General features: G+C 37.8%; 1 protein-coding gene across 1 annotated transcript in view; it reads right to left on the bottom strand.

Moving 5' to 3' along the window:
- psmc6 (proteasome 26S subunit, ATPase 6) overlaps positions 1-24750 on the bottom strand; it is a 45789-nt gene extending 21039 nt beyond the window's left edge. The window contains exons 1-12 of the mRNA XM_065263708.1: positions 24593-24750; positions 24117-24196; positions 23981-24020; positions 23850-23902; positions 23698-23765; positions 22817-22931; positions 22611-22698; positions 22361-22422; positions 21593-21716; positions 21445-21506; positions 1755-1875; positions 1572-1652 (exon numbers count right to left, since the gene is read on the bottom strand). Of these exons, the coding sequence (XP_065119780.1) occupies positions 1572-1652; positions 1755-1875; positions 21445-21506; positions 21593-21716; positions 22361-22422; positions 22611-22698; positions 22817-22931; positions 23698-23765; positions 23850-23902; positions 23981-24020; positions 24117-24196; positions 24593-24677 (979 nt within the window). The 5' untranslated portion in view covers positions 24678-24750. The remainder of the gene's footprint in view (positions 1-1571; positions 1653-1754; positions 1876-21444; positions 21507-21592; positions 21717-22360; positions 22423-22610; positions 22699-22816; positions 22932-23697; positions 23766-23849; positions 23903-23980; positions 24021-24116; positions 24197-24592) is intronic.
- Between the last annotated feature and the right edge of the window lie 1038 nt (positions 24751-25788).

The following is a 25788-nucleotide window of genomic DNA, read 5'->3' as shown; positions in this document are numbered from 1 at the left end:
GGACCCGAAGTAATTAAACTAGGACCGACCCCGACGCGACTGACCATTTAAAATATAAACCCGGAAACGCTCGGGTATTCCGTGAAGACCTCTAATCATAAAACTCTGCTCAAGTTCAGACACATGGAAGGATATAATGTGACACTTGCTTCGCGTCACACCAACCCAATTAATTGAGAAACAGAAAGCACCCGAACCCTCACCGTGAAGGCTCAGAGCACGTTATAAAACGTATTCTTAAAATACACATTTCTGTTTTAATAAAGGCTCATAGTAAATCATAGCATATTGCCTAAAACATAAGGTAGGTACAAAAATAATACATTAAAAATAAATTTATTAAAAATTAGGGTCGCAGTGTAGTTCCCTGTTCTCACCGACAGCACGTCTCATTGGAAGATGTGCAACCTCCCGAGCGCTTTGGAAAAAAAGAAATGTCTTGACTAGTCTTTCACAGCCGTTGTTAGATGTGACATATGAATGTTAAAACATTTAAATTAAATAAATAAAAAATGAAACCAAGTTAATATTTTTGTAAGCCAGTTTGTGTTATATTTTGGACAGCAGACGTGGGCCACAGAGAAGGGGGAGGGCAGGCCACAAATGGACTCGCGAGCTGCGAGTTTGAGACCACTGTCCTATCATGTGGCATCCCCCAATTGATGAAGACCTGGTACATACCGGTACATAAAGGTACGGTTTCCCGAACAGGGATTAGACTAGTCCTAGACTAAAATAAATGTAAGAGCTGTCCAGACTGAAAACAACTTGCACTGACATAACTTAAAATACATCAGTGCCCTTTGTTTTGCCTCAAAATGCCCACAAGTAATGTTTTTAGTAAGCCATGTTTGTTAAAGCTTGTTATATTTTCTAATTAAACTAAGGTCTAGTCCTGGCTTAAGCTAATCTCTGTCTGTGAAACCACTCCACAGTGTTCAAAAGTTGTAGAACATTTGACTGCAATGTTTTTATGGTTTTGAAAATATTTAAATCTGAAGGCGTATGCTTAAATGTTTGAAATTACTTTTGTGAACAACACAACATAAAAATTTCTTTCATTAGAAAACTTAAATTGTATTTAAATTATTTTGAAAAGGATGACTTAAGCCCAAAATTGATGTGAACTCCTACAATATTGTTCAAAATTCAGTTCAGGTTGAGCTCTCAAAAAGGTCCTTTATAAAATGCAACAAGTATGATTTTGTAGATTCTAGGCAAAGGGTGACTAGACTTCAATTAATAAAATTTCTGATTTAATCAGAAATGGATAAATTTGGAATTGTTTTGGATGCTTTTAGTCACAACATAATTAGTTGTCATTCTAAAGGTTTTAAGAAGCTAACCAATATTCTTTGTGGGGAAAAACATCAATAAAGGATCAGTAATTGTTCTAAAACTTTTGAACAGTAGTGTATAAAAAGGACAGGTATGCAACACAGCACACCCTTAAATGATCAAAATATACTTCTGAATAATATAACTTCTTTAAACAAGAGAACCAAGTAGCCAAGGACCTTGCGAGGGAAGCAGAAATACAAAACAGAATAACTAGTCATTTACAAACGCACCTATGTCGCCATGCTTGGTGATAGGCCCAGAGTGGATCTTCAGAATGTCTAGTCGAGCCTGTTCATTGGGCAACTCAATATCTGTGCATCAGGAAATGAAAAGTATATTCAACTCGCAGAGCACTGAATACTACAACAGCATATGAATAAGTGAAGTGAGCAGCCAGAAAATCACAATCTTACGGATCTTTCGGTCCAGGCGGCCAGGACGCAGGAGAGCAGGATCTAAGGTGTCAGGTCGGTTGGTGGCCATGATCATCTTGACTCTATGTAGAGTGTCAAATCCATCCATCTGATTTAGCAACTGAAAAGACGACAATAACTTCAAATTATGGTCTAGTTTCTCTTAAAGGGGTAGTTCAATCAAAAAATTAATTTCTGTCATCAAAAGTAAAACTTACAACTCTAGACAGGATTCTTAGAGGTTTTAGTAAGTTCAATTTAGTCCTTTTAACAGGGTTCCAACACATTTTTCGTTTCAAAATTCCATACTTTTCCAGACTCTAGAAGTGGATTTAAAAATCTAACTGCTCACATGTATATTAAGGGTGGGAAAATATATCGATATGGCGATGTATCGTTCGTCTGTCTCTGGCGATACGAGAATCGATACGCTGGCCTCAAATAAAAAAAATTATTATATTAGAAATGGTAAAATTAAAAATGTTTATACAAAACACATTTATTTGTTGTTAAATGTGTCAGTTTAAAAAGAAAAGCTTTTAGCATAAAATGTTTAATGTACTTGAAATGTTAAACATTGATAATATGTTAATTACCTCAGGACTTCAGACTGCATCCAAATGAGACAGTGCAAACATTTGTCTTCGCACATGCAACCTGAATTTTTTTCTAGTTGTTACAACCCCAAATCAGAAAAAGTTAGGACACTGTAGAACTTGTGAGTAAAAAGTAATGGAATAATTTACAAATCTCATAAACTTATATTTTATTCACAGTAGAATATAGATAACATATCAAATGTTGAAAGTGAGATATTTTGAAATGTCATGCCAAATATTGGCTCATTTTGGATTTCATGAGAGCTACACGTTCCAAAAAAAGTTAGGAAAGGTAGCAATAAGAGGCCAGAAAAGTTTAATGTAGATATAAGGAACAGTTGAAGGACCAATTTGCAACTTATTAGGTCAATTGGCAACATGATTGGGTATAAAAAGAGCCTGTCAAGACTAGCAGTGTCTCTCAGAGGTCAAGATGGGCAGAGAATCACCAATTCCCCCAATGTTGCGGCGAAAAATAGTTTTCTGAGTTTCTCAGAGAAAAATTGCAAAGAGTGTGAAGTTGTTTAAAAACAGTGCATGGCATCAGGTTACGTTTCGAGCACACTGGCTCTTCATCAGACAAATTAACCCAGCTGATAAACCACTATTTATAAATTTACCCACAGGTAATTAGGTGTCACATGATCATACCTCATTCACAAAAAAAATATATAACAATCACAAGCAGAAATTATCAATGACAAAAAACATTAAAGAAAAAATTATAAGAATAATAATAAAAGAAAACAACTGGAATATGCACAATGCACAAAACAATTTTAACGGTAACAAACATAATTACTTTAAATTGCGTACATATTTACAGCTGATAACCACAAAAATATGAAAAGTATACAATCTCTTACACATTAAAGAAAAGGACGAATATCAAAGTCTTCATTTAAACCTTTTGGCGACAATGTGTTTAATGTGTAGATCCAGTAGAGCTCACGCTGTAAAAGCAATTTATTAATGTCACCACCGCGGCGTGGATTTTTTACTAGTTCAATACCAATGTACTGCAAAGTGGAAACAGAGTGTCTCAAATCAGCAAAATGCTGTGCAACCGAACTTTTGGGATCGCGATGTCTAATGGCACATCGATGTTCAGAGATACGGGTTTTCAAAGGTCTGCTGGTTTTTCCAATATAATACAACCCACAAGGGCAACGCAAAAGGTAAATGACGTTAGCAGTCTTACAAGAAATAGTGCCTCTGATCTTAAATATCTTTCCAGTGTGAGGGTGTGTGAAAGTCGACGTCTTATATGTGAAATTACACTGTTGGCAGTTGCCACATCTATAATTTCCATAAGGTATTTCATTTAAAAAATGCCTAGGTGGTTTCAAATTGGCTCTAACCAAGATATTTCGGAGATTGGGAGTTTTCTTATACACTACACAGGGAGGTTTTTCAAAACATTTCTTAAGGTTAGGATCGCTTACAACAATATGCCAATGTTTCAATAAAACATTCTGAAAGCTCATTGAAACGGGCGAATATTCCTCCATAAAGAGCCAGCGTGCTCGAAACGTAACCTGATGTCATGCACTGTTTTTAAACAATAAATATTTTTGATACTTTTGGAGCTTTGGTGTTGCCGACTTTGCATTACTATACTACTACGTTTTTTTGGTCGAGCACCCAATTTAAATTGATGTGCGTGCTTTAGCCTGCTTAAAGAGTGTGAAGTTATCATCATCTACAGTGCATAATATCATCCAAAGATTCAAAGAATCTGGAACAATCTCTGTGCGTAAGGAACAAGGTCGGAAAACCATTCTGGATGCCTGTGATCTTCGGCCTCTTAGGGGTTGTGTACACCAAAACTTTTAAGCCCGCGGCCGGCGCATGTTTTCAATTGTTTCCAATGGAAGCTCGGCGTTTTTCAAATAAGCCAGCAGCTAGCGGGTTTTTTCCGCCCTGAAAACCGGCGCTCGGCGGTTTTTCCGCGCTCGGCGCTGAGCGTCGAGAGTTGAAAGAGATTCAACTTTGGGAGAAAAGCTCCGCTCGTCAATGTCAGTTCTCACACGGCCGCCCAATCACAGTGGAGGAGGGGCGGGACATTACCACAGCAACCAACCGGCTCGCAGCTGAAGTATCACAGCTATCAAAGCGCTCAGCTGGTGAAAGCTGGCACTCAGCTGAAAAACAGCTGGCATTCGGCGTCCTCAAGGCGTTTTCAGCCGCGTTTAAAAGTTTTGGTGTGTCCAGCCCCTTAGAGGGCACTGCATCACATACAGGAATGCTACTGTAATGGAAATCACAACATAGGCTCAGCAATACTTCCAGAAAACATTGTCAGTGAACACAATCCACCATGCCATTCGCCGTTGCCAGCTAAAACTCGACCCAGAAGCACAGGAGTTTTCGCTGGGCAAGGCTCATTAAAATGGACTGTGGCAAAGTGAAAAACTGTTCTGTGGTCCAACGAATCAAAATTTGAAGTTCTTTTTGGAAAACTGGGACGCCATTTCATCCGGACTAAAGAGGACAATGACAGCCCAAGTTGTTATTAGCGCTCATTTCAGAAACCTTCATCTCTGATGGTTTGGGGTTGCATGAGTGCGTGTGGCATGGGCAGCTTACACATCTGGAAAGGCACCATCAATGCTGAAAGGTTTATTCAAGTTCTAGATACATATGCTCCCATTCAGACATCGTCTCTTTAAGGGAAGACCTTGCATTTTCCAACATGACAATGCCAGACCACATACTGGATCAATTACAACATCATGGCTGCGTAGAAGAAGGATCTGAGTGCTGAAATGGCCAGCCTGCAGTCCAGATCTTTCACCCATAGAAAACATTTGGTGCATCATAAAGAGGAAGATGCGACAAAGAAGACCTAAGACAGTTGAGCAACTAGAAGCCTGTATTAGACAAGAATAGGACAACATTCCTATTCCTAAACATTAGTCCTCCTCCAGCTGTTCCTTATATGTACATGAAAATTTTTTGTCCCAACTTTTTTTGGAATGTGTAGCTCTCATGAAATCCAAAATGAGCCAATATGACATTTCAAAATGTATCACTTTCAACAATTGATTTGTTATCTATATTCTATTGTAAATAAAATGTAAGTTTTTGAGATTTGTAAATCATTCCATTCCTTTTTACGCACAATTTCTACAGTGTCCCAACTTTTTCTGACTTGGGGTTGTATTTCAGTTTGAAAGACGAGTAAATTGCGATCCCACAAAAACCGTAAGTGCCACTATGTTTTTGCCGCTCTTTGCATGACGGGTCTATCTTCGTAAAATGATGCAATCGGTGCTTCAAAAACCGTAATCTGACCCCAACTGTGAGTTTTGTGATCCATCACACCCATACCCAAAACGCACTACAAAAAGTAATTTTGTAAGGGTTTTAATTGAAACAGCTAATGGTTCATAATAAATAAAAATTATTAGAATTTTGCTTCTTTAATTAATTATTAGTGCAAAGTGATCTATCAGGGATTGAGTAAGACTAAAATTTAGGGATGATCCGATCAATCGGCCGTAGATCTGAATCGGCCGAAAACGGCATTAAATGACTCAATCGGTACTCGCTAAATTTGCCGATCTCATTAACCGATCTTTCTGTTTACCTTTGTCATCATAGGGCTCCTGAATGCGGCTGCAATTAGAGACCATTTTTACGCAGCGCAAGTTTTTTTATAACCTGTTGCTCATGTGCGAAGTGCAAATTTTGATTTCTCTCTTTGCCTTTGCAGAGATATGTGTATTTTTATGAGGATGTGCTCTGGTTCTAACAGCGCAATGCGTCTTCACATCCCTATCAAACAGCATATACAACACATATCTAAAACGGACAATTGCATCCTCATGCCTAAAGTTAAAACTTTCATTTTCCTCACAGCCGCTCTCGTCCGCGTACACACAGCCAGAGTCGTATAATAAGAGAGTTACGACACTCACATAGACGTCCGTTGTAAGAATGGAATTTGGAAGTAACAGCGTGTCATGGAGTGACGCATAGTTACAAACGCAGCACTGAAGCCCATTCATTTCAATGGCACCTGCTGGTAAATCGATGAAATTACCGTTTCTCTTTACATTTTCAGACATTTTATGAATATAGTCAACAGTGATATTTTATGATCTCTGCTGTAGGTAATGATAATCATTAATAATAACTAGTAAAAATGTTATATTTTAATGATTTGTGTATAATGTGTGAATAATATAGATTTAATGGTTTAATGTTTTATTACTGGTGGCCATCTACTTTATACTTATCTTTTTTATATATTACGAGTAACACTAGGGGGCAACAGCGACAAGCTAATGCCTTATAAGAAAGTCACACTGCTTCACAATGCTGCTATGTGTTTCATTGTGTTTGGTAAGTAATACGAGTGATGTATCCTCGAAAATCATGTATAATTATATTAAGATTTAATGTGTACTATAAATACAATTAAATATGAATTTAGTGTGTTTCTGTTATGCTTCACTGTTACAAATAACCGCGTTGGCGATCTTTTTTGTAATTTTAATATAGTAAAAGTGTAGGAATTATGTTTTTAGCAGATTGGTAGCCATTTATATAGCCATATTTTTGCTACAAAAATAAAAGATAAACTGTGTTGCTGTAGTTGGTATAGATAACCACAGTTATCTTTGGGTCACCATTAACTGTTTATCTTTATTAACTGATTTACTGTATTTCCATCACTCCCTAGTAAAAAAAACGTTATAAACATAGTAAGTATAGTGATCAATTCACATTACAAGCTAATATTTACCTAAAATAGCTGAAAACCTATGCAAACAGATTGACAGCCCTGCTTGGTTTGGAACTGTAGAACGTTACAGGAATCACGTGACCGCGCAGCGGCGAGATCAAAGCGTTTCGTAACTCTCTTATTATAGACCAATTTCGTGTTTGCAAACAGAGATGACATTTTTTGTGGGCGGAGCCAAACTGGTTGCAGAAAGTGACTGCTTCGCAGTTAGGTTGTGAAGTGTTTTAGCATTAAACCGTGATTTTTATGGATCCGGTGTTCTGTCGAAGTCTGATTCCCCTATGTTTCCCTTTAGTGCAATGTTTCTTATAGCGTTTTAATCACGTTACGTTTATTTTTTAGATAGATAAAAAGTTTAAATGGCTTGGCTACTGATATGCATGTATGTAATGTATATTGTTCTTTTTTGCTAAATCAATTATTTTTACAGTCTGAATCGCTAAAGTACATATAAAAGCAATACTATGTATTATATATAATAGCGTTTATTAAATATTTCATCATTTTCCTGTTTTCTATTATTTCTTCCTTATATACGTGTTTTTTATAAAAGTATTATGTTTTAACATGCATTTAAAAGGCCTGTTTATATATTAATAACACTTTACCTCGTGTGTGTGTGTGTGTGTGTGTGTGTGTGTGTGTGTGTGTGTGTGTGTGTGTGTGTGTGTGTGTGTGCGCGCGCTATATTTATATATTTATTAAGTATGTAAACATAATAATTTTAGAACAAACAGGAAGAAGACATAAGCTAAGATATAAGGAAATAAAAAGAAATAATAGAAAACGAAAAAAGTATGAAATATTTTTAAAAATTGTGATATTATTGCTTTTTCGGTATAAAAAAAACATTCATTCTGAATAAATTATAATTGTAACGTGATAAAAACGCTATAAGAAACACGTGGAGGGAACAGCCTTCGACAGAACACCGGACATCTTCTCTACTTATTTTCTATTCTAATTATTAAAAGATTCCCAGATGATTTCCTCGCTCCATTCTGTCCATTTAGGGCTTATTGTAATCATAAACACCTACGTTTATCTTCAAATGATGTCTTCGACGATGGTATTCTATAAAGATGAAAGCCATCTTTTTTGGCATTCTTATTTTGACACTTAACAGCACAACAGGACATTTTCTAGTGAGTTATCTTGCTCTTTTCACTCGTGTCTAATTCATTTCCACTGTTTTTCTGCAACCACATTGCGCGCGCAGCTTGCAGTGACGTAACTGTGACGTCTACTCTAAATTGGTCTATACGACTCTGCACACAGCTGCCTGTTATCAGTGCACATGAACAGAGCGACCTCTCTCATGTCTTAAAGCTACAGTAACCTAATTCATTTCTCAATAAAACCACTCTCTGCTCATGACTGAAGAACTGTTGTACTTTTTATGAATGTGTGTATATTTAATTCATACTGTTAAGACTGTGGAGTGTTTCATTTTCATTACTTTTAACAGACATAAACCTTTATAAAAGGCATATTAAATTTCTCTTTGCACAAGAAATTTGTGCAAAGCCAATAGGGCCTCTAACCACAATGTATAATCTGCTATTCTTGTTATTGTTTTGATGCTGTTGGTTTTTTAACAAAAAAAAAAAAATAGATTTCCATGTAAACCAACTGTTCCTGCTCATCCCACAGATATACCCACCATTTAAAAGTGGTTCAGTGGGTCACAAAACTCACACAGTTTGGATCATCCAGTTAGAGATTGGATAATTTTTTCGATCAGAAACACAGGGGCTACTGTCGCTTCAAGAGCGATTCTGCACACAGAGTCACTCTCTTCACTGCCCGTACAATATATAACACTTTAAAGCTTGCTGCGAGAGATTTAATTTTCTTACGTGAGGATAGTAATGACTGACAGGACGAAGTTGGAGGATTTGCACAAAAATCCATGACAAATCATTACGGATTGCTTCCTGTACTGCGGCTTCGCCCGATCGCGAAAGTGAAAGTAAAACTCGAGCGCGCCCTCAAACGCAATTTAAATACCCAAGCCTGAATTTCATTCACCACAATTACCCATCCAAATCTGTGAGAGGATACATAAGCATTTAAATATATTTTTCCTCCCTATAAGTCAAGATAGCTTGACGGGCAGGGCGGGGATGCATTTTGATAGCCCGACTGCAAAGCACAATGAAAGCAATGCGGTGCGATGCGTAAGTTTTTCCAGGTGGGTCCACGAAATGTGAAACGCCCCTAGGCTCACCGGAAAAAAAACACTTATCTCTACGTCAGCACCTGATGTGTGTAATCAACGGCCGCGTGACGTCGACCAGCATTACAAGCTTAGGGTTCGGTTCGGTGGAAAAAAAATCTAAGATTCGGCCGAACCCGAACCCCGTCAAAAAGCCCAGTATTCGGCCGAATCCGAATCCTGGATTCGGTGCATCCCTAAATATTACTGACGGAGAATATGACTGATCTAGTTTATCATGACTAAACAAAGGTTAGCAGTAGTCTCTCTCTCTGTCTCTCTCTGTCTCTCTCTCAAATGTTCTTATTTTATAGTTTAATTATAATTTTTGTATATATTTTTTTAAATGCTGCAGAAGCGCTTTGTTCCTACGTGAACTACCTCTTTGCACTTTAATAAAAAAGACCTTGAGGAAATTGGCATATTTGTTTAGCAGTAGTTTTTTGGGTAGGGTATTTTTCACGCAAAGTCATCGAGATTAGGGATGTGACGGTTAGAAAATTTCATATCATGATTATAGTGACCAAAGTTATCACGGTTATCAATATTATCATGGTTTTCTTAAATTGAGATGGAAATGTTCAAAAAGAACTGATACACACACTGAAAACTCTTTACAAGTTTTATTTTTGAAAATCAGCAAACAACAAATTTTAATTAGCAGCTATATGCACTTTTTTTTAAGCATAAACATTAAATCAGGGGTGTCCAGCCTTTTTTGTTTGGCAATCTACTTTTAAAATGATAAAGCCGACAAGACCTACCTGCTAAAAAACATTTTTTTTTAAAACACAGTTACATTTTTAATAACACTTTAAATGTGTGTTAGGAGGACTCTCTCTACGTTGAATTTAGGGCTGTCACCATTACTCCATTCTTTTTGAGGACTTAAAAAAATCCTTGAGTACATGCAGACTACTCCTTATAGCGGAGATGCGGTTTTGATGAAATAAACTAGAAAATGACAACATTATCAGAAGCATCTCTCTCTCGTTCGGTCGGTCGATCAATCGCGCGCACATACACCGTGCGTGTGGCTCAGCTCCTGCATGAAGGCAAGAATGTGAATCCAAATTTCGGAAGTTAGACGACTCCGCTCCAGCGGGCAGGCATAAGATTTATAAAAACACAATTGAGAAGAAATGCGCAGCAACGCAAAGCTCGTAGAGGCGTGGAGCAGCATACAGTTATTAACTCAGGGCTTGACATTAACTTTTTGAGGAACTTGTCCTTCGGACAAGTAAATTTGTGTTTCACTTGTCCATGAACAAAAGTCACTTGCAGTGTTTCCGCTATATACATTCAACCGTGGCGGCCCGCCACTCCTAAAACATCCCCGCCACGCCTGCGGTTGTGGATAGAAGGGATACAGCAAACGAAATCTCGTTGGATGAGCACTGTTTTATCCTAATCCTTTAACCAAACCCAACTCTAAACACAAAATTTCACACGATTGTAGGATGTATTTGTATCTAATTTAGCCAGAACCGCTGTTTTCATCCTAATAATCCTACCTCCAAATCTAATCATTAACTTTTCGGCATTTGCTGTATCCCTTCTAGACAAAACCCACAGCGGCAGCTCGCAAAAAAGCTACCGAAATGTCCGCTCTGCGAGACTGGCTGTCTAGAAATAAATTCCTTTCTGGATTTGCGTTGTTCACTCATTTATAAATAAATCTCCTAAAATATCATAATTTCCTCCATGGGTTTAGTTTCATGCACAAATAGATTTAAATCAACAGAGGATTATTAAGCTACGTTTCTGTTTTGAGAAATAATAATAAAATAAATAAGCCTATACGAAATATGTTGCACTTAAATAATTATTAAATTGACAAAACGAATAAAAAGTATTTGAGTTTCTGTTCTTTTTTTTGTGACGCGCTCTAAAACCAAACCAGCAGAAAGCACGTCATGTTTTAAATGATTATAAATAAGCACAAGGTTTTCTCCTTATTGTGAGTTTACACAAATAAAAATACATCATTTGAAGTTTCGAATGTTGTTTGACTTGTATTGTAACATGTACTACTTGCCACATGTATAGTTTAGCTTCTGCTGTTAGCATAGAGGGGTTTACATGCACTAAGTGTATTGAAGTATTAAGGTTAACTGAGAAGGTTGCTGAACTAGAATCGCGCATCCGAACGCTAGTTGAGGATAGCAAAACCGCTAATGTTACTGTCGCAAATAATCTATCGAGCGAAAAGACTAATGGCTCGGTTCCGACATCAGATGCTAATATAAATATTACAAATACTGTATCGAGCGCGCATAGTGTTTATCAAAATACACATGGCTCGGTTCCGTCATCAGAGTCAAGTCAGCGGTCAAACTGGGTGACTGTTAGGCGGCATAGTCATATTAGGCGTCCTTCTAAGACCCATAACGTAACGACAATTTCTAACAGATTCGATCCCCTAAGGAGTATACCAGCTGAAACACCTTTTAAAAGTGCCCTGGTCATTGGAGATTCTATACTCAGGAACACTAACATTGAGGCACCAAACACCATAGTCGACTGTATACCGGGAGCCAGAACGTCTGACATTAGATCCAAACTTAAAGTGCTGGCTAATGCTAAGCGGAAGTTTTCTAAGATTGTTATTCACGCCGGCACGAATGACACTAGGCTCCGCCAGTCGGAAATCACCAAAGATAATATTAAGGAGATGTGTGAAATTGCAAAAACAATGTCAGACAATGTAATATGCTCTGGTCCCTGTTTAATAGAAACACATAGTAGATTAGTGTCTCTCAATGGATGGATGTCAAAGTGGTGCCCTCAGCATAACGTAGGGTTTATAGACAATTGGAAGCATTTCTGGGGAAGACCATTTCTCCTAACCCGAGATGGCCTTCACCCGTCATCGGAAGGAAGTGCTATACTCACTAAAAATCTGATCAATAGTCTTAATTCTGATATAGTATGACTATCCAGGGCCCAGGTCAGGAAACAGACGGATCGGCTTAACCGTCCATCTGTTAGCTGCCGTGATATGTCAAGACCACTTATATCCCAGCACTTCGAGTCAATCTTACCGAAATATCAGCACATTTCAACTGTATCTGTTCCCCGAACAAATAAATACAGGGCACCGCTTGTTACATCTGGTACAAATCTGATTCAAATAAAATTAGAAAACAATACATTAACAGATGAATCTCGATTCTTAAAATTCGGCCTTCTTAACATTAGATCGCTTACCAATAAAGAACCTATTGTCAATGAAATAATTACAGACCAAAACTTAGATGTACTCTGTTTAATAGAAACCTGGCTTAAAGCAGACGACTACATTAGTTTAAATGAATCCACCCCACAAGACTATTATTATAAACACGAACCTCGATTAAAGGGGAGAGGGGGTGGTGTAGCTACAATATACAACACAATGTTTAAAGTAAACCAAAAATCTGAGCTAAAATTTAAATCATTTGAAGTAATGTTGTTAAATATGGAAATAACTGATCGTAACCACAAACAGCTTTCTTTTGCTTTAGCGACAATCTATAGACCACCGGGTCACCATGCAGATTTCCTTAATGAAATAGCAGATTTCCTATCTGAGCTTGTAGTCACTGTAGATAAAGCTCTTATTGTTGGTGATTTTAATGTCCATGTGGACAACCCAAAAGACGCATTAGGACGTGCGTTTATAGATGTTCTAAATTCTCTCAATATTAGACAAAACGTGACAGGGCCAACGCATACTCGTAATCACACATTAGACTTAATTCTGTCACTCGGACTCAATATTAATGACGTCGAAATATCACCTCAGAGTGATGCAGTTTCTGACCATTACCTTGTGTCATACACTGTACTTCTAGATAGGATCACTCAATCTACAACATGCTACCGACTAGCCAGAACAATAATTTCCACCACTAAAGATAGCTTTATTAGCACTCTTCCAGACCTGTCCCAAATGAAACATGTAGCAGATAACTGTGACGATCTAGATATTGAAATAGAAAACCTAAACAATGTCTGTTCTAACACATTGGATGCCGTTGCTCCCATTCGAAAAAAGAGATTCAAAGAAAAACCACCAGCTCCATGGTATGACCATCACACAGCAGCCCTTAAAAAGGCAGCTAGAAAAATGGAAAGAAATTATAGAAGCACAAAGTTAGAAGTATGGCGCGCAGCATGGAAACAGAGTGTTAAACACTACAGACAGGCTATTAAAACCGCCAGATCTACATATCTTAGCAAGCTTATAAATGAGAATCATAATAACCCTCGTTTCCTCTTTAGCACAGTTGCGAAACTGACTAGAAACAAAGAACAAACAGAAACCAATAGTAAACTTCAACACAATAGTAACGACTTCATGAACTTCTTTTCTAACAAAATTTCGGCTATTAGGGAAAACATCGTAGCTACCCAGGCAGCCACCACTCTACCCATTAGTTCACTTAACACTAGACTACCATACGAACATCTTGATTCATTTAAACCTACTACAATAGATGAGCTCTCTAAACTAGTCACATCATCCAAATCATCGTCCTGTATATTAGACCCCGTTCCCACAAAACTACTTAAAGAAGTATTCCCTGTAGTGTCAACCCCGGTTCTAAATATCTTTAACTCATCGCTAGAAATAGGATACGTTCCAACAGCTTTCAAACTAGCAGTTATTAAACCGCTGATTAAAAAACCACAGCTTGACCAAGGAGAACTTAATAACTTTAGACCAATCTCAAATCTCCCTTTTCTTTCGAAAATATTAGAAAAGGTAGTGGCAAGCCAGTTACGCACATTCTTGACAAATAATAGTACATATGAAAAGTTCCAATCAGGATTCAGGCCCCACCATAGCACAGAGACAGCGTTGCTTAGAGTTACAAATGACCTCCTATTAACATCCGATCGTGGTGAAATCTCAATTCTTATATTACTAGACCTTAGTGCAGCATTTGACACAATAGACCACAGAATCCTACTCAATAGACTAGAAAACTATGTTGGTATCAGTGGTCAGGCGCTAGCCTGGTTTAGGTCATATCTAACCAATCGCTATCACTTTGTTTATGTAAATGAGGAAGAGTCATATCACTCCCTGGTTAAATACGGTGTACCGCAGGGATCAGTTTTAGGTCCTATCCTGTTCTCGTTATACATGTTACCCCTAGGAGACATTATCAGGAAACACAACATAAGTTTTCACTGCTATGCGGATGATACCCAGCTTTACATCTCCTCGCATCCCAGCGAAACACACACGTTTTCTAAGCTAAAAGACTGCATTAGCGATGTTAGTGACTGGATGGCACATAACTTTCTTAAGCTCAACTCCAATAAGACAGAGGTACTTATTATTGAACCAAATCGCTACAAACATAATATGTCAGATTACAAATTGCACATAGATGGCTGTACTGTGGTGCCATCTTCCACGGTTAGGAACTTAGGTGTGATGTTCGACAGCAACTTATCCTTTGATAGTCATATCGCCAACGTCTGCCGCACAGCATTCTTCCATCTTAGAAATATCTCAAAAATACGCCATATACTGTCTACATCTGACGCAGAGAAGCTTATTCATGCTTTTATGACCTCTAGAATAGACTATTGTAACTCGCTACTCGGGGGATGCCATTCAAATCAGGTCAACAAGCTTCAGCTAGTTCAAAACGCTTCTGCAAGGGTACTTACTCGATCTAAGAAGTATGACCACATAAGCCCAATTCTGGCATCTTTACACTGGCTACCAGTTAAATATCGCATCCAATTTAAAATATCATTAATCACCTACAAAGCTTTAAATGGCTTAGCACCCTCATATCTTAGAGAATTACTATCAGAATACAATCCATCACGCACACTACGGTCGCAAAATTCTGGCCTATTGATTATCCCTAGACTATCAAAAGTGTCTAAAAGTGGAAGATCCTTTTCCTACTTAGCCCCTAAGCTCTGGAATGATTTACCAACCGATGTCCGAAAATCAGACACAGTCGATCATTTTAAATCTAGACTTAAAACTTTTCTCTTCAACAAAGCATTCGCATAATTTGTCTAGTAAAGGTTCTTAACTCGCAATAGTTATTTTCACGGAACAAAGCACTCACGGTCATAACACAGACCAACCAAATAAATAAATAAAAACCTTTTCTACATGAACACTTAAAATGAATTGCATTAAATAGTTTGCCACCGTTTGCCACTGAACCTGCATTAACGACGACAGTGGGGCTTTCGGCCTTAGTCAAACGGTTTGGCACGTATGGTCGGGTTGCGATTTTGGTGCTTTCGTGTGTCTTGTGAATAGTATGCCATACAGACCCGTTTGCCACTGAACCTGCATTAACGACGACAGTGGGGCCTCCAGCCTTAGTCAAACGGGTTGGTATGTATGGTCGGGTTGCGTTTTTCGCGCTTTCGTGTGTCTTGTGAATAGTATGCCATACATACCCGTTTGCCACTGAACCTGCATTAACGACGACAGTGGGGCCTCCAGCCTTAGTCAAACGGGTTGGCACGTATGGTCGGGTTGCAATTTTGGCGCTATCGTAAGTCTTATGAATAGTATGCCATACAGACCCGTTTGCCACTGAACCTGCATTAACGACGACAGTGGGGCCTCCAGCCTTAGTCAAACGGGTTGGTATGTATGGTCGGGTTGCGTTTTTCGCGCTTTCGTGTGTCTTGTGAATAGTATGCCATACAGACCCGTTTGCCACTGAACCTGCATTAACGACGACAGTGGGGCCTCCAGCCTTAGTCAAACGGGTTGGCACGTATGGTCGGGCTGCGATTTTGGCGCTATCGTAAGTCTTATGAATAGTATGCCATACAGACCCGTTTGCCACTGAACCTGCATTAACGACGACAGTGGGGCTTCCGGCCTTAGTCAAACGGGTTAACACGTATGGTCGGGTTGCGATGTTTTTGGCGTCTTCTCCTGGTCCTGTAAATGGTATACAATATAGACCCGTTTGCCACTGAACCTGCATTAACGACGACAGTGGGGCTTTAGGCCTTAGTCAAACGGGTCGTCAGGTTTCATTTTCTCTTAAAGATCGGAAGGTGACCCTTATTTACCATATATACCCTCGCATTGGGCCCCCAATTTGCTAAATCCTCAACTGTGGATAATATTATTATGCCGCAATATTTAGTCTGTCTGGAACTAAGCTGAGTTAAACCACATCACTGTGTGACACTTCAATACATATGAACGGCTGCTACGCTAATACGATTTTGTTTTTCTCTCCCTGTCTCGTCCTCGACCCGAGGACGAGACAAACAGACCCAGTCCCGGTAGATGTGAAAGTCGGCACACCTCTGATCTACTGGCCGTCCTTCAACGTTATGCCCAGCTGATACCTGACCAACGATCACCGGCAGAACCGCTTAATCTCCGCTAAATCTCCATTTCCGTTCTCCCAAGGGTTTTTCCCTCCTAGGACTTATTTTTCCTCGGATAAAAGCACGGGGTTTTTTTTCTCCTAGGGGGTTTTTCACCCCGGGGAGGCAGCCTTTTTGGGCTTTACCTAGCTTCCTCTTCTATACGTTGCTTTAGTAATACGTGCAATTATAATATTGAGTCATAGCCGCAGCAAATTTAACTGCTCATGCTATCATGTATTCTGTTGTGCTATCTGTCGTTTTCTGTGCTTTTCACTGCTTCTATTTATGTAAAGCTGCTTTGAAACAATTGACTTTTGTGAAAAGCGCTATATAAATAAAATTGAATTGAATTGAATTGAACTTATCTTTATGACTATAAATTTAGGGTATTTAAGCTGCAAGGTCATCACGCATATGATGTTCACCGGCGCATATCTACACCAACACAGCGCAGGGCTGCGAGAAAAGACATTATTAAACTTTTGATTTAACATGTTACGAGTTTTTTGGACATTCATTTGGAATCACTGTACTCATATTATCAACTTATCTGGCCATTAGTTATTCAGTAGGCTATAAGCGCAGCGCGCTGCTGACCGCTCAGCTGTCAGTCAATCGTCTGTGCTTTAGATCGACACTCACAAAGTTTCACATTAAATGATAAAATATTTGTCCAAAAACAAAAGGCTAAATACTGAATACTACTTATATGCGACTGCAAGACATTAATAGTCGAATCTGTTTGTAAGGAAACTTACATTATTCCCGTGGAAGAGAAGAACGTTGGTAATAGAAACTTGAGGCAGACGGTGAGACTGTTTTATCTGTTTTCAGACGAAACAGCAGGGTCGGGGTACCCGCGGATGAACCGCATAATATTTGATCTAACGGGTGTAATAGGCTATTCGCGTGTCAATTGTGTTGTAGATGCAGGTCGGGACTCAATAGACAAGAGTAAAATGCGGGTCTAACATCCGAGACCAAAATTCGACTCGTTTTTAAATGCCCCGTGCTTATTTGTGTTTAAGATCTGTCTGAAGACCGGTAAAGGTTTATATTTAACTGCGCGATTTGCGGTGTGACCGGCTCGGGGTCACAGTCTTTATGTCAAATGGTACGGGTGTGAAATAAAATTGCTGCTGATGTCGGATAACTGGTCGGTTGTTCTGTCAATCACAGCAGTGCGGATTATCAAACAGGACTGCATGACTTTGTAACAGCTCTGTACGCTAAACACGAGGACGAACTTGCAATGCACACTAGGCCTACATTAAAACTACAATGAAATATCCGAACTACGTACGTAGCTGTGTAACTTTTTTTAAGAAAATACAGTTTAGATCAAACATAGAAAAGCAATATGCTATAAATATAAGGAAAAGTAAATGACAGCGTGAAAATTATAAAAAAATACATATTAGTTTACTGTAGCCTATATTCTACATTAAACATTTTTTTTACATTTATAATCATCATGGGCGCCCCCTGCCGCCACAGCTGAAAAAAATCCTAGAGGAAACACTGACTTGTCCGGGTAAAGATTTATAATATAATGTGTTTTTTGTGTTTTGCTAATCAGTGGCGGAGCAAGGGATTTTTCATAGTGGTGGCCAGGCAGGGGCCAGCAGTTACTCTGGGGTGGCACATAAAATCTCTAACATCCAACCTTAAAATACTTTATAGGTGCGTTAAATCACAATGATGTATAACATCAAATGAGATTAACATACAATTTAGTGTCATAATTCAATATCATGTTTTTTTTTAAACTATTTAATCAAATAAACTTTTGAAGTTTACTTTGAAACCAGAATTGATATCTCCCATTGCTGAAAAAAAACTATAGAGACCAGAAAATCACGTGAATTTTGTAGGCCACTGAAATGTATTTTACTAAGATTCATTTGGCTGCTTCTTGCTACTCTTTCTGAAGAAGGATGCTATATCTGCTGCCTTTCTCTTCATTTTTCCCACATTTCAATGATTGTCTGACATTAAAACACTAAAGCAAAACATTAAAACATTACCATGTTTAAAAAACTTATTAGGGTAAATGTATCTAGATTATCTGTTATATATAAAATCAATCTTAAACCTAGCATTTACGCTGTAATGTTTGTGTGGGATTTTTAATGTACAGTGACGAACTCTGTCAGATGGCGCACAAACATAGGCGCGCTGAAAGAGAGATTCTCATTATAAAACAGATTCTTAAACAAGATTTTAAGCCCATTTTGTGTTTTTAACGAACTTAAGAAGAGATAAAATACGGACTTTTTTGACACACAGTGATGAAAATGCGGTTGAAGTGGCTGTCATTTATATTCACGCTGGAGCCTGAAGAAACATCAGTCTCCCTCCATTCCATGCCGTCCCGCGACTCTCGCCCCTCCGTGTTCGTCGATCAGGTTTAATGCGTGCGCAGCGTGTTTAGTAACAATAACAGTAACATGTAAATGTGTGTCGGCGCCACTGATCTATATAAATGACTGGATTGCACATAGAACGCTTGACGTAACTGCGTGAGGTGAAGCCAGCGCAGAGTTCGAGCCGCCATCTTGGTATACCCAACCGGCAGAGAGCGTCATTGACTTCCATTCAAAATCATGATCAAAATTAACCCCCTTTACAGCGTATCAGTTATACAAGGTTAATTTTTAGGATGTGTACGTTAATTATTTGTTAATTCTGGTGTTATTTGCAATGTTTATGTTTTAATCGGGCAGGATAATGGATTTATAAAAAACCATTAAGGTGAGTGTGTCTGTTGCATTTGTTAATGACACGGGTATAAATAAAGTTTTTTTAGACATTCAGCTACACTGTGACGGTCAGCGTTATTTCTCTAAATAAGTTAAGATAACATAATCACAAAACTAGCAAATTATTGCTTGCACATACGGTACAAAGCATGATTATTTATTTAAATTTCAGAATGAGCACGTTTATTGTCATTAATACTAAATATGCTGCGGTCTGTCTGCTGATCAGATACTGTTATAAAGATGAATGTATAATAACTGTTTAAAACGCAAAATGTACAACTTTCAGTAAATAACTATTTACATGCTTTGGACGTTTGTGTTGTAATAATGTACAGGGTAACTTCACATATAAAAACGAAGACGAGTAAAGTGATGTTTTATCATTAAAATCTGATAACGTCCATTGATTTAATAGAACGTTTGGGTATACCAACATGGCGGCGCGGTGGCTTCACAAGTGTGACATCATGCGCAATCCAGTCATTTATATAGATCAGTGGTCGGCGCGCAACGCTCTCTGTTCAATATTCCACTCGTTGTTTGCGCTGCGCGTTCTGCTCTAATGGCACATAACGTTAAAGCGTAACTAAACCCCTGGTCAGAGCGTGACTCCACCCACTAGTTACTCTTTAAGTAACATTGTTTGAAATTTAACTTTAACTAATTTTCTTTTACACTTGTCCTACAAAAAATGTCGAGCCCTGTAACTTATGTGTGATCTACCGGCATTGCATTTGCGATCGACTGGTCTTATTGGACACCCCTGCATTAAATGAACATTAACACGGAACACTGAGATGTAAGAACCTGTTTTAATGAACAGTACCTTAAATAATAACATCAAATGCACACATTAGCAACGCATTAAAACAGAGTGCACCTGTTACTGCCTTCCGCAACGCCTTCTCGTGCAAAAAACAATGTTGCATGCGTGCACCTGCATCAAGCTGATTCTGGCTAGACAGGATTTACAGAGAGTTTTCAAAATCACGGTAATCAAACACGGTTGTAATGATAATTACATTTTAAATGATAATACTAACTGTCAGGACATTTTATCATGGTTAATCGTGAAACCGGTAATTGTCCCACCCCTAGCCGAGATATATCGGCTATCGAGATATAGCAAAATATATTGAGATATAATTTTCACTCCATATCGCCCAGCCCTAGCTTAAAGCACCTTTCTTTCCCATTCTAACATTCAGTTTGGAGTTCAGGAGATTGTCTTGACCAGGACCACACCCCTAAATGCATTGAAGCAACTGCCATGCGATTGGTTGATTAGATAATTGCATTAATGAGAAACTGAACAGGTGTTCCTAATAATCCTTTAGGTAAGTGTATTAATAATTCATAAAAAAAATATCCATGTCCATAAAACCATGTCTGGTCATCTCGGATTTTGTTATTGAGATAAAAATTTAATTGAGTAATTTGGTAGTTTTTTATTATGATACAAGTGTATTTTAACCGTGATTTTTTGTTATTTCTCTATGAAATCTGGAAGTTGAACCAGGAAGCGGCGCATGACGTCAAATATATGCACGGAAAGTGCACGGACAGTACATGTACAACAGTGCATGCACAAGAAAATATTGAGACAGGACACTCCACTACAAACAATTACACAAAGGCAATAGACAGCATTAGCACAAACACTATAGTTTTCTCTTCTTTCAGTTTCAATTCTTTCAAGAACAGAAAGCTGTGAAGCATTTTGTCACAATAATGTTTGATTCCTGTTCTGTGTTTTCTTGATGTTTGTTCTAAACTTTGTTTGCAATGGTTGTGGAGACATTTTAACCGTTCACTAGCACATATCGTCATATCGCACAACCCTACCGAGAATTGTGAATTTTTACTTGTATCAGTACCTAATACCAAAATGTTGGTAGCATGACAACACTAACAGCAATTGTGTAGGCTACTATAGCAGAAAGGTGCTCCTATATTGACAGGAAGGTTTAAGTTACAAAGCCCCTACCTCCATCAGTGTCCTCTGGATCTCTCTATCTGCTGAAGTTCCTTCTGAAAACCGACGGCCACCTTTGAAAACAAACCATATTTTCAATTCAAAGAGTAATATTTCTCCTAAAAAGAACAGATTAGAAAACAATGTTGAAAAATATTACCAATCGCATCAATTTCATCCATAAAGATAATGCAAGGTTGGTGGTCTCTGGCATAATTGAACATCTCTCTGATGAGTCTGGCGCTCTCACCAATATACTTATCAACGATGGAGCTCGACACAACCTTGTAAAAAACACTTTTTATTTAACAATGTGATATTCTGGGATAACAGTCTGTGTATAATGTACATGCATTAAAATTTATAATTGTTTAAACAATCAAACTCTCAATTCAATTGTTCGGTTTTGTCAAAAAAAGAATTAGTGATGCACCAATCATGAATTTCATGGTCAATTCTGATTTTTTTTTTTAAACAAATAAGCCGACTCTGATTTTTTTCTTTAAGCAACAGACAAGAACACCTAAAACAGTACGTGAACAAGAAGTTTGTTTGTTAAAAGGCTTAAATGGCCTGAAAAAAACTGTAGCTATCTGATATAAAAAGCAACAACTACATCTTAAGCACAATGATCAAATATCATTGTGGCATAAGATGTTTTTGTTTTAAATAACATTTATTTGTTCTATAGTATAGATTATAATTAAACAAAAAGATTAAAACAAAATTTTAAAGTGACAAACAAAAATCCCTGATATTCCATGAAAAAAATTAATATTACAGCTTTGCGTCCATAAAACAGATCGTCCGAATTATACAAAAAAGTCTGTTGCTGATCGCGTGTAAGAAAGCAAAAACCATCCAGTTCCGATTTATGGCTGGTCAATTTCTGGCAATAATGATTTAGGTTAAACTTAATTTTTCTTACCTTAAGGAAATTACAGTCTAGTTGACTGGCCACAGCTCTGGCAAGTAAAGTCTTCCCAGTGCCTTTAGGACATAAAATAAAAATGATAAACACCCCTCACTAGATATAATTTTTTTTTATTTGTAGATTTTCCTTCTCTCTCAATATGTATGTATATTCAATACATAAAAACATTCACACCCCCACAGCTAAGTACACACCACAAATAAACAAAGTAAATAAATTTGCCACTAGCCATTAAGCGACTAACCTGGAGGCCCATAAAGCAGGCAGCCTTTGGGAGGGATAATGCCCACCCGCTGGAACAGCTCAGGATTGGTCAGAGGCAGCTCAATTACCTTAAAAAAAGTCCAAAAAGTAATACATGTCAGTCTTTCAAAAAAGACCCAAGATCTTTATTTAGCTGACAACTGCATGCTGCCTGAACAAATCTAAGTTCAGAAACTGCAAACCAACCTCTCTCAGCTCACGGATCTGCTCAGACAAACCACCAATCTCAGAGTAAGAAACACTGCCAGGATCTTCATGGGACATGTTGTACACGAGAGGATCCACCTCACGAGGTAAATACCTTAAAGAGTTTGAGGGAAAAGTTCCATTAAAAGACGCTTCTTTAAGGTACTATCAGAAATTAAAGATACAAATTGTTTTTATTATTTAAGAAAGACCAAATTTTAAGCTAGAGTGTCAAAAAACATTAGATTCAGAATTTTCTTTTTTGAATAAGAAATTCTTTTACACATTTAACTGGACTCTCAACCAAAGTGTTTAGGATACGAATATGTGCACAACAACAAAAATTCTCTCTTAATTTACTTGCAATCTTGCCATGCATATGATGCATATGACTTACTACAGCTCATCAAATGTCTTTTTTTTTAACTAGCTGTCATAAGGTATTTTGTCACAAGACAAGTGCAATACATAAAAAACTTATTTCTGTTTTTTTTGCTTGTTAGCTGTACATCTTGTCACACAGCAGCTTTTAGGCATTATTCTGTTTTTTTGTTATGAGCCAGAATTGACAAGGAGGCGGCCTCTCGCAATACAAAGTCAATGGAGACGGTTGGATTGTGAGACTTTTCCAACAATTCAACAGAGAAACAGCAACTAAATCCACACAATTACCAGTTGTTTGGAAAATGATTACTTTAGTAAAGAGAACTTATATAAACTTTTAGTCTTGAATAATCACTTAGTAAATAATAATAATTTTTATTATTTATTAATTTTTAAAAAGCTTTTAACTTTTTACATTACATTTTTTTACAATACATTATGAGATCATTTTAATTCTTTAAAAATGTTGATCTTAGATATGATATTTAATATCATACCTCATTATAGTAAGAGTTGTCATGTCCAGGGCCACTCTGGTCCCTGGTTTAAGCTTGGTTTTATCCAGCTGAAACAAAATATGATTAGTAACCCCAAATCACTTTACTATACAAGAAAAGCATTAATTTTAATGTATAGAGAACACATTCACCTGTCTACGACATCCAACAACATAGCGAGGGCCATTAGTAGCTTTGACAATAACTGCAACACAAAGAGACATTTAAGAACAGAGCTGTAACAGCAGCATCATCACACACCAGAATAACTTTTTTAGCTTACATTTCTCCTCCGTCAGTTGTTTCAGCACCTCACCAACAATCTACAAATGACAATGAAGACACAATAAAATGCAGATTTCAAATTTCTTAACGTTTTTACCCAAATAAAAAACTTCTATGCACACAATTGTTTTTACCTGCCCCACACTCTGTAAAGCCTTCAGATCGTTTTCCGACTTCTCATACTGTTTTGTTAGCTCTCTCAACTGTTCTCGCACTGAAAAGAATAATTCAGGTTATGAAGCGATGCGAACGGTTAAGTGTTAACTTACGTGAAGGTGGCAAAAGTAACAAATAAGTTTCAACGTCCGTGATTCAGACGTGCTATAAATAAACATTGTGAGCTAGTTTCTGAAATTGAGAAAAACAATATTCTTCCTTTATTGATCTTACAAAAAATCGGAACAGTTAAAAGAACGTTATGAACATTAATGTAATTTGAATTATATGATAATTTCCGTTGTTATCATTAGCGGCTAATGCATCTCAGTGCTGCATGACAAAGCGACTTCCAAAGAAGCCAACGAAATAAATCCGCAAACAGCCACATAGGCTATCAAACTGATAAATCACACGCTGCCATGATTAAATGACAGAAACATATTATTCTTACATTCTTTAAGACGTCCGTCAATTTCTTTGTGCTCGAGTAATTTTTTTCTGTAGTCTTGTAGACCCTTCTCTCTGTTATCCGCCATGTTTACTGCGGCTGTCGCTTCGGTTCTTCTTCTTCGTTCTAATTCTTCTTCTTCTTCTTCTTTGGTGTTTTACGGCAGCTCGCATCCAGTTTGTCGCACTACTGCCATCTTCTGTTCATATTTGTCTCCTCCTAGATTCTCTTTTCCAGTTCAGTTTCTTTTAGATAGTGTCTTTTAGATAGCCTTGTCCCTTTTTCGCTAAATATAAAATATTTTTAACATTTCCATCTATTTGCTCTATACTCTGTAGATGTGTCATCATTTCTTGCCTTTCTTGATTATATTTCCCAAATGATATGAGAATATGTTCCACAGTCTCATTTTCCTGACAATAATCACACAAACCTGTTGGATGCTTTCCTATATTCAATTCAATTCAATTCAATTTTTTCAATTCAATTTTATTTATATAGCGCTTTTCACAAAAGTCAATTGTTTCAAAGCAGCTTTACATAAATAGAAGCAGTGAAAAGCACAGAAAAACGACAGATAGCACAACAAAATACAAAATAAATTTGCTGCGGCTATGACTCAATATTATAAGTGCACGTATTACTAAAGCAACGTCTAGAAGAGGAAGCTAAGTAAAGCCCAAAAAGGCTGCCTCCCCGGGGTGAAAAAACCCCTAGGAGAAAAAAAATCCCCGTGTTTTTATCCGAGGAAAAATAAGTCCTAGGAGGGAAAAACCCTTGGGAGAACGGATAAGGAGATTTAGCAGAGATTAAGCGGGTTCTGCCGGTGATCGTTGGTCAGGCATCAGCTGGGCATCACGTTGAAGGACGGCCAGTAGATCAGAGGTGTGCCGACTTTCACATCTACCGGGACTGGGTCTGTTTGTCTCGTTGTCCTCGGGTCGAGGACGAGACAGGGAGAGAAAAACAAAATCGTATTAGCGTAGCGGCCGTTCATATGTATTGAAGTGTCACACAGTGATGTGGTTTAACTCAGCTTCGTTCCAGACAGACTAACTATTGCGGCATAATTATATTATCTACAGTTTAGGATTTAGCAAATTGGGGGCCCAATGCGAGGGTATATATGGTAAATAAGGGTCACCTTCCGATCTTTAAGAGAAAATGAAACCAGACGACCCGTTTGACTAAGGCCTTAA

The sequence above is a fragment of the Paramisgurnus dabryanus genome, chromosome 12 (genome assembly GCF_030506205.2).
Source record: "Paramisgurnus dabryanus chromosome 12, PD_genome_1.1, whole genome shotgun sequence".
NCBI classification, from domain to species: domain Eukaryota; kingdom Metazoa; phylum Chordata; class Actinopteri; order Cypriniformes; family Cobitidae; genus Paramisgurnus; species Paramisgurnus dabryanus.
The sequence above is the reverse complement of the archived record's forward strand: the minus strand, read 5'-3'. Positions and strand labels throughout refer to the sequence as shown.